Source organism: Sturnus vulgaris, chromosome 8 (genome assembly GCF_052056855.1).
Source record: "Sturnus vulgaris isolate bStuVul1 chromosome 8, bStuVul1.hap1, whole genome shotgun sequence".
NCBI classification, from domain to species: Eukaryota; Metazoa; Chordata; class Aves; order Passeriformes; family Sturnidae; genus Sturnus; species Sturnus vulgaris.
Window position 1 is genome coordinate 27,723,681 of NC_142250.1, and position 13,077 is coordinate 27,736,757.

A 13,077-nucleotide genomic window follows, 5' to 3' on the forward strand; every position below is an offset into this window, starting at 1 on the left:
TTTCCATATTAATAATTTCCCTTAATGAAACAGAGGATGCAAGAATAAAAAGTACATATGGGCTACAAGGAACTGAGCTGTGTCTACACAGAGCGTTTTATCAGAGTTCTGTAGTAAGCATCATCAGACTGTTTTTCTTCAGGGGTTCAAATTTCCCTAGAGTGGTAGAAGGAAGAGGTTTTTCACAGAGCAGCCAAAAATAAGCAAATAAAGAAGAAAATTCTCTTGGTAACAGATACAAGAAATGCAGCTGTAAAAGACACTTCTCTGACAGTGTCTGCAGATAGAGCCTTCTCAAGACTAAAACTAGCAAGCTCAGTGGAGTTTATTCACAAGACTCTTGAGTGACCCAAAAGCTATTTACAAGACAACATGACAGACTAAAATGGCAATGAAAATATCAGTGAGCAATCAGGAAAATGCATCTTTGCTTTCATCAACCATTCAAATCCATGTAAAAGTCTTTAAAGTCTTCCAGGTGCTGCTTCCCTGTCAAAACAAGCAGCGTAACTAAATGCAGCCTCAAGAAGGCCTGATGCCAGAGGCTTTGTGTTTTCTTATTTTAAAATAGTCCTAGTTTAGAGAGTACTGGAAGCAATCTGTACTAAAGCAACTCCTCAGCCTTCCTTGGATATCAGAATATTTCCTTCATTCTCTGCCCAGTACAGCTGTGTCCTGGTTGATCCCTTCAAAGCCATTTAGTTTAGATAAAGCACCAGGAAAAGGAGAGAGTATCCCCACATTCTGCTTTAAGTTGTGACTTCAGGACATTTTACTTCACTATTTATTTCTGCTCTTAAGAATAAGTGAAGTCAGTCTTCCCACTTTTCAAGTTGATTACACTCTGTATATTCACGAGCCAAAATATATAATAATAAATTTAAAAAGCCCAACCAACAACAAATCACGGGCAAGGCTTTACTCAACCTGTACACCAGCACTGGCTACAGAGGTGGTGCTGCAGAAATTTGGATTTCCACTGTACTGCACCCTCTAAGGCCCCAGTTCCCTTCTGCTTTTCTTGCATGGGGAACTAACTGTGACCAGCACTGAGTGCAGAGGGCTTCCCTTCTGATTCAGCATTTCAGTGCTGCTGTATCCTCAAGTACCTGGCTGCACAGAATGGAAATGCATATTAAAGCCCAGTGCTCTTCTGTGGTGTTCTCACACCATGCACATGCACAGCTGTTTTCTACTGTGGACGTGCTTGAGGACAGTGTCCATAGAATTGCAGCTAAAAGTATTCTTTTTGTCCTAGGGTCATTATGATCATCACAAATAGCCAGAATGAAATGCCAGAGTGTTTCCACAAATTGTATTATTTTCACTTTTGACAGCAGAAGTACTCTAGCTGAGGTGTGTTATACAAGGGGCATTCTGTTCAAGGTGAAAATACAGGCTTGCAGTTTCATGCTTTGTGAATGGCTGCAGGGAAATTAGATGGGTGGATGGAACATTTTGTCATCTTTTAACTTGCTCTTTGACTTCGAAGCTACAAGCCTAAGTTCCCTTATTTGTTAGGTTCTAAAAGGCATTCAAAATTCGAGCTCCACGAAAGGGAACATTACAACTTCATTGTTTTTCTTATTGCAGGTGTCCATCAGCTCATTTCGCAATTAACCAGAACTGTAAGCAATGACAGGAAACTGCAAAAGGCTTGGAACACTCTACAGGACATGGGGACCCAGGAACAGGGACAGTCTTTTCAGCCTCTGAGCCCCTTCAGCAATTACAATTCTGTTGTCTCGAACTCAGGGTACCCAGCTTTCTATGACTTTCTGCTTTTATTAGCCCAGAAAAAAACAGAAGATGTGTAAAGCTCTGTGTTTGCATCTGACATTTTTGAAACCCTGTTAAGAATCCTGCAGGAAAGAAATAGTGATATAAACACACATGTGACTGTCTATACAGTCACTCCCACAGAAATTAGTTTAAGTTAAAAATGGAATTTAGCTTGCATTACCTTTAGCTAACACAGGTTCTGAGAAAGGATTAAAAAGCAGAAGCAGCAAACAAAATGTCTGGTATATCCTTTGCAGACCAAATAAAAATTCAACTTTAGAAGTAAATTTGACCTAGAGCTCTTTCTTATTTTACAAATTAAAAGAAAATATTTGACTGAACCACTCATGAATCTTGCTATGTTCAAAACCTGTGGGTTGGACATAAATTTACAGTTTAGAAACTACCATGCTGGTCTCATTTTAATCATTGGGTTCAGCTCCACTCGATTTCAAGATGACTATTTTAGCAAAAGCTTCTCTTCTAAAGGCATAGTCACAGGACATAAGCCCACTTCTGCTCACAGGCAGACTAATGGCTCCATAAGGAGTCGATGAGAAGTCCCAAAGATTTACACCAACACACAAGCAAACCTTATCTTTGATTTGGACTATACAACCATGTTTGCAGCAGGGAAAAAAAGTTCAGCATCTCCTTGATCTCTCAGCTTTCTTTTCCATGTAAGTCAAAGTTATACTGGTATCTGTCTAGTGGCAGCATGCTCAAGGACTTTCAAGGACTAAGTGGGTCTAACAGTAATTAAAAGCACAACACAGCCACTAGAGGATGTCTATCTGTGACAGAAATGCTGGTGTCCTCCAAGACTTCAAGCTTTGTCCCTTAATTGTAGCAGGACCAGACTGAACTCTTCACTCCCCCATCCTAAATCAATACTTTCTTCAGACTATTATTCAGCATATTTCAATTCTGCATCATTATTTGATGTAAGACCCAGTATTCCAATGTGGTATAAACACATAATGCCCCTTTCATACCAGTTCTAAATTAATCTCAACAAACCAGCAGTGCAGACTGTATTCAGCCACACTGCCTTCAAGACCTCATTCCAACACCTCTGTATGTGTCAAGGAAATGAAGAAGAGGGCTTTGCTCTTACCAGTAGAACCTGTTTGGTGTAACTCCCTCATGAAGAAGCAGCCATCTTCTGCCAAACTCCACGGAACTGAATAACTGTGGACAAAAACAAACAGTCATGAACCACAGTAAAACACAGAGATACCAGAGAAATTAAGTTGAAAAACCCTCTACCACATCTGAGATAGTGACTTGGGCTTTTATTCATCCCAGCCTCAAAGGGACACACTTGGGACAGCTGGAACATGTATTTTATTGGCACAGAGAATACTGTGATTAAGGGACACAACTGGTGTTACCTGAGGGATCACTTCATGGGTAAACCTAGCAACCAGCCCTGAATGAAAATTCATCATCCAGTTGCCTTCCTCAATGTCAGAAGGACATTGCCTGTCCATTAGCAGTGCCATCCTTGGGAAGCTGTGTGAATTGGCACCAGGAGATGTTCTAACCTGCCCAGACTTCCCTTGCAGGACTGGATGAGTTTAAACAGCACAAGTTACTTGTTCTAAGGAAACCTGTGAGTCTCCCTCTGCTCTTGTCCTTCTGCCAACAACATGACACCTTCTCTCCTCGTCTGGTTATGCAAACAATATCCAAATACATCAATCATTTCAGAAAATCTTTCCATGATAAATACCAAAGCAGGCTGAGAAAGGTCAGCAAAAAGGCACGTTACAGGTACTATAAATCCTTTGACATGTCTTTGTGGAATCGTATACAAATGTTACTATTACAGAGCACTTACAAACAGCTGCTCTCCACAAGTGCTGCCATCAAGTAATTCTCAGAAGGCCGGTAGAGGGAAGGATCACTTGGGTTCTGTTATTTCTTTTGCTTAGTTTAGCTTCAAATTTATCATGTGGAAGGACTGAGAGGCAGTCAGCTCTACACTTTTCTTGCAGATTCATCCTGTTTCTTCCCCTCCTTTCTTTACCTGGAAGACTTGGTCAGTCCCCTTTTCTAGCAAGGCAGATGTTGGACATTTTTTTTTAACTAGTATCTCCCTTTTCATGACATCTTTTAAAGGATTTTGCATAAAATGCAAATGATAAAGATTCAGATGATCTGAATCTTTATGTGCAAATCATAGCAAATTTTTTTGGAACATGAAATAGCAGTGGATTGGTAGGAAAGAAAGATGGATGTCTGTGAGAATAGCTGAGAAGAAAAAAATTATGATTTAGAAGCTTTGGGTTAATGAGAAAGATGATTTGAATGTATTTTAACAATTATGAGACTGGGATGTATAAAAACCTTTGAGGTCTACTTATTTGGATATTGATTCCAAATGCAAAACTCAATATCCCTCACCTTTCCTATGGTAAAAAACTTGTAAAAACACAGAGAAACTAATTAAAAGAGCTTTTTAGTAAACAGTAGACTAGCATGTATTAAAATTTACTTTGAAATATTAAAATTCATCTCTTTCATCTCCCTCTCTCTTGAACACTGTCAAAGAAGAGAGGGGAGAAGGCGGAGGGGACAAAAGATAACAAGAGTAAGAAGAGGGAAAAACAGTTTAGTTCTGTAGCTAGAAGTGCATCCAATTTTAAAACTTCAGTAAGTCTGTTATTTTTCCTTAAGTAGAAGATTATAGATATTTTTATTTGAAACTTTAAGAAACCCTAACTATAACAAAGGAAAACTTTTCTGTTTGGAAATTAAAGAAAATCTTTCAGAACATTGAACAACCACTTTTTGAAGTGATTTAAGGCCATCTATTCAAGAACTTCACCATTACAGGAAGCATTTTTCCTCCTCCACATTCAAAATCCATTTCTAGACCTTTTTTATAATTGCAGCAAGAAATAAAAACATGATAACAATAAGCTATTTCTATTATCTATCATCTCTCTGATATCAATGTTTTTCTTTTCATGGCAAAGCAGTTCCTTCTGTGCCAAGTACTGTCTTTGACATACAGTAATTTAAGTTTCAATAAAGCTCGTATGATCCTTTAATTAAAAACAGGGAGCAATCCACACTCAGCAAATTCCTCTGCATTTCCAGACCAGGGACAAACAGGATGCAAGCTTTTCAGGGACACTGATGTTCCGAAGGGTGACATCATCATATTGAATTTTGTTTTGATGCCTTGGGTTTTAGCTTTTCTATTTTTCAGAATCTCTGCTGCTTAATGTGTAACTGTGAAACTTCATATTAGGTGTTAGTAAGGTCTCTTCACAGGGTAATTAGACAAAAGAATTCCTTTCTAGCTAGGGAATCAAGGACAGCTGGTACCCAAAAAGCAGAAACAACAGCAAGGGAAAGGGGGTCTGAGACTTCATAGCCTGGGGCTGTGGTTGGACAATTGACCCCAATGTGTAGATGAACCAAAACTTACAAAAGTGTAAAAACTCGTGACCAGGATCCATCTTGGATTTGATCTGGGTGCAGCCCTGGCTGGGCTCTTGCACTGCCCAAGATGTATCCTTTCAATAAATACCTATTTTATCCCTTTTGCTCTGCCTAGTCTGTATTCCAGGTCAGCCTTCCAGGCAACAGTTTTCCCACTTTTGTATCTCAGCTTTATCCCCCTCTGGTTTCCCTGAGCATAACTCTCAGCAGGTTATTCCCTCTCTGAATTTGCTGGTGACAGTAACCTACCCAGAACAAATTAATTACAGCCTGCAAAAGCTTTCTCTGTGCTCGTGTAGCACCCTCCTCCACGCCTGCAGTCCCACTGCAGTGCCAGGTGCTTGACAGCCCCAGTGGCACAGCTTCCCTCTGGCTCTCCCAGCACAGCTCTTCCTTTACCTGCAGCATCTGCCAGCTCCCCCAGGAGAACGAGAACGGAGGCTGGGATGCTGCACAGCACCCAGACAGCCCTGCTTCCTCCTAAGCTGTGCCCTGAGGAAGATGTGATTCAGGCAAAAAAGTGGAGAAATGCAAGAGCTTCTAAGTCTGTTTCAAAGGCAGGAAATGGCAGCAATTCTACTGTCAGGGCTGGACTCTTAAATTAGAAGCCAGTGCCCAGTGAGCTGGAGACAGCGTGTGAGCAAAGGCAACAGCTCTCAAAGGGAAATACCAGCTCCCTGGGAGCCCAAATCCAAAGCTCTCATTGTCTTTGATTTTCATCCTCTGCCATTATCTCAGCACCAGCTTTGGCCTTTACTAACTCACAGCAGCACAAGCAGCACTAATGTATCTTTAGGGAACCCCACCATATGTACAATCACCCCCTCAAAAAAAAAATTGCAGTAGAGATTTTTTCAGATATTTTATTCTAAGTATCATTCATTTTTAAACCTAGTTTATTCAGTTTGACTGAAAAAAAGAAGTATTTGAAGGCTACATTTTTGTCAGGTATAGGTTATGATACAGCTGGGATTATTTTTCTCCTTTTAGCAGTTGTAGTTCTTGAATGGATATTTTTTAAACCCAGCATGACATTTTGCTCGTTACAAAATCCCTCTCTCTCCTGGGACTTCTTGTGATAGCCTTGTGCATGCAGTCCCTTCAAAGCTGACATTTTGTTTTCTTTGGCAAGCACTGCTGTGTGATGACAATTTGCATTATTAGACTGAAGTTAGATAATGTTCTTTGCCACACTTATTTTTCAAGCACAGATAGAAAAGGAACCTATTACAATTCTATTGTATGTTTTCATTTGAGGGCCAAGCTGACATTTCCGTTTTCATGGAGACAAAACTATTATGAAGTACAAATCTTGTATTGATCTCTCAGATTTGACCCTTGTTCATCAGGGAAAAATTCTCTTCTTGTTTCGTCTCTTGTACATTTATTTTTCTGTGTAATACGCAGATTGTGTAACAACCTTTAAACGGTCTGGGTTGGCTTTGTTTTGCTTTTTTAAATTTTAATATTCTGTGAAGTAGAAACCTACCACCTACCTCATTTATATAAGAAAAAAAGAAATGCAAAGGAAAAGAAGAGAGTATTCTGAGGTTACAAATACTTTCTGAGGCTGAGCAGGGATTCAAATAAACCCTTTGAATGGTGAGACAATTACCCAGCCCTCTCACAGCACACCACCACGGTCTCTGGGAGTAGGGAAAGCTGACATCCAAAAACTGAATTTCTCTCCTTATCTACACCAGACATGATATGATACTGCCTCTCCCAACCTGTATGAGAAGCCCAAGAGCTGGTCATGTATTTTGTAAGGATAGGGCAAGTTTCATCTTAAAATACTCTGCAATATCTAGGTAACAGCAGAATACTGTTGGCACATATTATTCTTTCCCCTTCTAATTTCCTGATCTTTCTAGTGCCAACCAAGACTTGAATAATTTTTTACTTTTGCATTTCACATTTTAAAAAACTCAACTAAAATCTATAAAATATAAGGAGAAAACATGACATTTTTTCAAAATGTTCCATTAAGAATAACTGGGATTTATTTGACCCACCCATTCTGATATAATATTATCTGAAGGGTCATTAAGCCAGTCAAGACCTACCATCACCCCTTCTGTTTTCAACAGATTACTTTTCCTAGCCAAAGCTGTTATGTGAGGAATGTCTTGTGCCTCTATCTGCACTTTAGTGCCTTTACAGATTGCTGCAGATACAACTGACCCTGAGTGTCCATGATGTTTCATCATTCAGCATTTAAAATAATTTGATTAAATATTTGATTCTGATGCTTCTGCACCTACAGATCTTGAATCAAGTGGCAGTTCCATGTGCTTCCTATGCTGATGAGGAAATTAAATTTTATACAAAGATTTAATCTTACGCAAGAAAAGATACACACACAGAAATTAAAAACCTGGTTAAATAAAGAGTGATTTAAATTGCATGTTGGAAGTGACATTGGGGAAATACTTCGAGAAAGCTAGTAGTTCCTATTATTTTTCTTTTATTTAAGAGATTTCCCCTAAACAAGTTATAAAGGAATACAGTATGGAGTCTGGGTTGACAGGGTTTACCAACTTGGTCTACCATTCAAAAAAGAAAAGGCTCTCTTTCTCTCACCTCTAATTTCCATTCTCCCTGGACACAGATCAGACCAAAACCAAATCAATCTACACTGCATTACCGACCTAACAAAACCCAGATGCAACTGGAAAACGAGCTCAGAACAGCTTTGAAAGCACTGGGCTGGATTCAAATTCACCTCTAATCCCATGAGAAGGTTTCTACAAGCCAGTGCACCTGGTACTTTCTCCACATATGCTGACTTCTTGACTCTCACACTTCCTGGTGTTTCCATGAGATATTAAAACTAATGCTATTCGTGGTGTTTCCCCCTCACCCCTTCACACACAGTTTATTCACATACAAAAATCCTCAAAACACCAGTGCACCTTAGCCACAGATTTTGCATTGGTGACCCATATAAATATTTTGAGAGATCTTGCTTTCCCTCAAATTTCAAATTAACCAGAGAATGCAAACATCCCAAAAGTAAAGTTTGGCTTTAACTATGAACATAACTGAGTCCAATGGGATAGAGATCATTTTTTCTGAAGATGCAACAATACAATTTGAAATACATGCCAGCAAGTCCTTATTTTTCTTCTCATTCATTTATGCAGAATAAATTTATTGCTGATAAATTGTACTTGACCACTACTGTTTTTACTACTACTACAAATGCAGGTGCATTTGAAGAAATTTCAGTCTTCTACAAGGTTCAAACATCATTCTTGTTGTTGATAAGAGTATTTTTCAAGTATTATTAAACTGTGAAAGACCATATTTTGAACTGATCTAAAATTTAGGAAAGCAAAGAACAGTAGGGAAGGCATCATGTGGATTGCTGCAATTTGTTGATGTATTCTCCAATTTAAATCTCTCTTTTATTTCTTTTGCTTTCTATGCAGTCTGCAGGAAAAGTGGGGTTAGTGCACCAGGGAGGGACTTCAGATTGAACATGTTTATATAGGCATATACAACAGTCCTTTATGGTCTTTCACACCCCTTTGCCCCTGACTCTATCTTTGGATGAAAATTTATTACAGTGGGAAAGAAGTTTCCACAGTGGCAAAAGAGACATCTCAAAACAGGATGAAATGGAAGGAACAGGGACTTGGATGGACACGTGTTCCCAACATGCATCCAGAGCAGCTGACTTGGGTATCAAAGTACATTACATTTAAAGAAATTGCTGTGCAGGGCATTTCTTCTTCAGAGCAGCCAAATGTGGGGAGGTATGCTGCTATTCCCTGAATCAGACTGTGGACCAGGCTTTTCTCTTCTAATGCTGCATTTAACAGAAAAACATGTTTTATATAAAAAAGAATCTGAAATCATGCATGGTATTTCTTTCCTAAAATAAAACATACTGAAATGGGCTACAGGGCTAATACTCATTTACTTCCCTGATCTATTTGTAAGTTGCACTGTTAAGAAGCTTAAAAATCCTTGAAGCAATAAAGTTCATGGGATGCTGCATAGACTTTGAACATTTTAAGTTGCAGGCAATGCATTAATCATGCATGCAGAAGCCATCAATCAGGTTACCCAATAATTAGTGTTTATTGAATGCTGATGGAAAGACATTAGTGATAAAGCTGTCAGATACCTGCTTCACAGCCCATTCCAACACCAGTGATGTCTGCAGCTGTTTTTGCTGATGAGCCACATGCTATTGCCATGCAGAGTTGTTTGGTATGGTCATAACACAGCAATTGCTTTTGTGAATGTCTAGCAGATCAAAGCACCCTAAAGATGACCCTCAGCTTTCCTCCTACCTATCCCTCAATAACTCCTCACACATTGTCAGCTATGAGCCACATCAGCCAGTATTCTGGTTTTGTAGCAGTTTGCAAGCAATTGCATTAGGATAACGTCCCCAGTTTGTTCAGCTCACATGGTAAAAAAGGGACAGGAAACATATTTTTTACCAGGAGGTATTTAAAGGACTCTGACTGGCATATATATTTTAAAGACAGAAGGAGTCTCTAATACCATCAGTGTGTTCTCCTAACAGATGCTGCAGCATCTTTACCAGTAACTCAAGAAGTAGAGAGAATTATTCAGGCCAACAACTGATGGCTGAACTAGATTGTATCATTTGGAAAGACACCCAATCTCAAATACAACGGATGATGAATTTGCCACTACACTTAGTATGTTGTCCTCAAGGTTAATTCCCTTCTCTACTAAAAAATCCTATCTCTGTTACAGGCAACAGGGTACCCAGCATTTGCTTTCTGCTGTGTTGTAAATTTACTAAGTAGATACATAATTGCTCAGATAACTGCAATAAATAAGCACATTTTTTTTAAAAAGTGTATCGTATTTGAATGAGAACAGAAGAGAAAAGGCTTACTACAGCAGAATTTAGGGCAAAGTGTCAGAATTTTCATGCACACATGCACCGCTTTAAATTTAAAAATAAATTATTGTTCATCATTTGCGTTATATTAAAACCTATGGCTTCAAGTGAATGTAGTGTTGACAGGCACTTTGTATAATAAGATCTGGAGACATTTTGGAGATTACACTCAACCAAATGACAGACACAAAGAAAAGACAGAGGTGAGTCATGTACAGAAAAGTGATGGGAGTTGCTCAACACCACAGAGATCAGTAGCACATCCACTGATATGGAGCACGTCTTTTTTCCTAATCCAGTGAACCATCCCACCCTGATGTAAAGGAAAAAGCTGGTTTTTTTCATGGAAGTAGAAAAAGTGGAGTTATATAGAACACAGAAAATCTAGCAGAGAAACGACAGATCTACCCTTAACTAAAAGAACATATCCAAGGATCCCAAACCTGAAAACGAGTAAGTTCTCTAAGAGTACAGAGAGCTGATGTTTATACAGATGGATAAGCAAGGACATATTGATTTGCCTAAAGATGAGTGAGTCAGTGGTAAAGAGCACAGTGATTACTCCTTGAAAGTCTTTCCTTCTGTTTCACTGATCACACTCCTGGCCAAGAAATCTATTTTCCACTGGGCTCTGCTAGTTGATTTTCTTTTTCACTTTTATTATCAGAGTAGGAAACAACATTAGAGATTCCTATCACTTTTAATTCCATTCTTTATTTTAAATTGTTACGCCAGCACATTATGCTTAGTGAGGTCTGTAAAAGACTGATGGGTACTCTAGGAAACTATATTTTTCAACTCACTTTCTACATTGGCTTATAGCCAATTTAAAAAGGAAAGGAAAAAAAAGAAGAAGAAGATATAATCTGGCACCATTACTCTTCTTTTGATGTCCCTTCCTTGTTTATTTTCAGAAGGCTGGCTGCCACCAAATGCTTATCAATTTGCCCAGAGATAGCAAGGGATGTTTGCAGAGGGTTGTGTGCAAGATGTGTTATCACAATGATGCCTAACAGGTACCTGTGCTTCCAGTCCTCACACAGCCCTAGCCACAAATGAGGGTATTTCTGTGCATTGGTTGATTAAAAACAACCACATGGAATGTCTTACAAACAGGGAACAGCATTCACAAGGCCTTCCTGTGGAAGGCCCTATGCATCCCTGGCACAAGTGCTGGTACCCAGAAGAGTTATCTAAGATCAAGCAGAAAGTGCAACGTTGCAAAAGCTGGGGCAAGCAACTTTTAACATGGAAATTACTTTTTACTTTCTCCACCTTCAACAATGTGCATCAAAGAGAATCAAGTCTGCTGGAGAACTAGCTTGGATTATTAGTGGTGCCCCAAATATTAACACGAATAGTGTAGACTGTTGCAGGAGTAATGCCACAGGGAAAGGGGGAGTTATTCCACAGGCTAATGTTAGCTTTATGCAAACTAGTTAGTTCTCTGGTTGTGTCCAGAGTCTGTCAAAAGAGATAGGCTTTTCCAGAGGATGATTCAAAGTGGCTAATGCTTACCACTCTAGAGAAGCTTGTTTCCTCTCCATTAATTTTAGATGGGATTAGCCTCCCTCAGCTAACATTAGCCCAAGTGAATAGTCTCTAAATTGTTGTCACCACTGCTGTCAGCAGTGTAGGAAAAAAAAGCCCCACACCAAAAGGAGGTCACTTGATTGTAACAGCTTTTGTTGTTTCTTTTTTGTTTTGTTCTTCTGGTTGCTTTGTTTTGGGTTTTTTTTTGTTTTTTGTGTTTTTCTTTTCTTTTTTAACTATGATGCAATTTCTGAGAAAATTAATCTGTATTTTATTCTCCCTTCTCTGGTCTATGTAAGAAATGATTGTTACCATTGAAACTGAGAGTGTGTAAATAGAAAAATAATAGAAAAGATTTATGTTGAAAGGAACCCCTGGAGGTTCTGGGTGTGATCCTTTTCCAAGCAGATTCACCCTCAAAAGATCCTAATGCAGTGAAACAAAAGGTTTTTAAATTATGGAGTCTAATCAGAATAGGCCATCACATCTTGAAGAGTGAATATTGGCTACATCTATAGCAGATACTCTACTGTCAGACACAATATTAGACCAAAACACACGGATAGATGAGGCTGAAGGTACTTTAAAGTGTTGGTCTGCTCTCTTACAGACATCCTATGGCCATATGAATCTGTATCTCTTCTCCAAGTGTTTTCTCTGTCATCCCAGAAATAATACCTTTCTCTTCCACTTACATGTATGAGGAGTGGACATCCTTTAATGCATGAAAATCAAGAAGATTATATGGTTTGATGTCAGAAGATATGTTGCCTTGCCTCATAAGTATCAGAATCCTGATTTGCCAAACTTCAACACTTTAGAAATACAGCCAAGTATCAGTTCCTAGCATTCATCTTCAGCATGATACACACAGTAAATAAAGGTAGGCAGATGGAACCAGACTTTTGGAAAAGACCAAAATGAATAAAGAAAGAAAAAACCCCAAAACTTAAACCTCTTCATTTACTAGTGTTATGTTGACAGGGCTCCTTTAATTTGGGGTCCCTAGCTTTCCAAGAGTTACTTTAAAATGAGAATGGAGAAGCAACAACAATAACTCCATTTTAAACTTGCTTTTCAGCCTCTGCTGCTGCCTCTCAGTACTTGAATGCCTTTGTGCATTTCTTCCTGAGCTGGGCAATTACGACTCTGCATTTTGCCTATCTGACTTGTGTTTCCCAATTTCACCTTTATTTCATCTCCCCAAATAGCTCTGTTATTCCTGTCTGATTACTAACCACTCCTCTGTGTGCCTGACCCATCTGAATAGCAGAAGATGTCTCCACATGAACTTGAGGCTCTTATATTCCACAGTCTGATTACACAGCAAACCACTTTTGAAGATTACACAGTAATACATAAGTAATACTCCCATAAAATACAGCCCCTCATTCTACAAGCAAGCTGATTAAACC

General features: G+C 38.9%; 1 protein-coding gene across 1 annotated transcript in view; it reads right to left on the reverse strand.

The window, feature by feature from the left end:
- The window catches only part of LOC106850838 (VPS10 domain-containing receptor SorCS1), a 262,520-nt gene that overhangs the window by 90,225 nt on the left and 159,218 nt on the right, over positions 1-13,077 (reverse strand). The window contains exon 5 of the mRNA XM_014872450.2: positions 2,900-2,973. Within this exon, the coding sequence (XP_014727936.1) occupies positions 2,900-2,973 (74 nt within the window). The remainder of the gene's footprint in view (positions 1-2,899; positions 2,974-13,077) is intronic.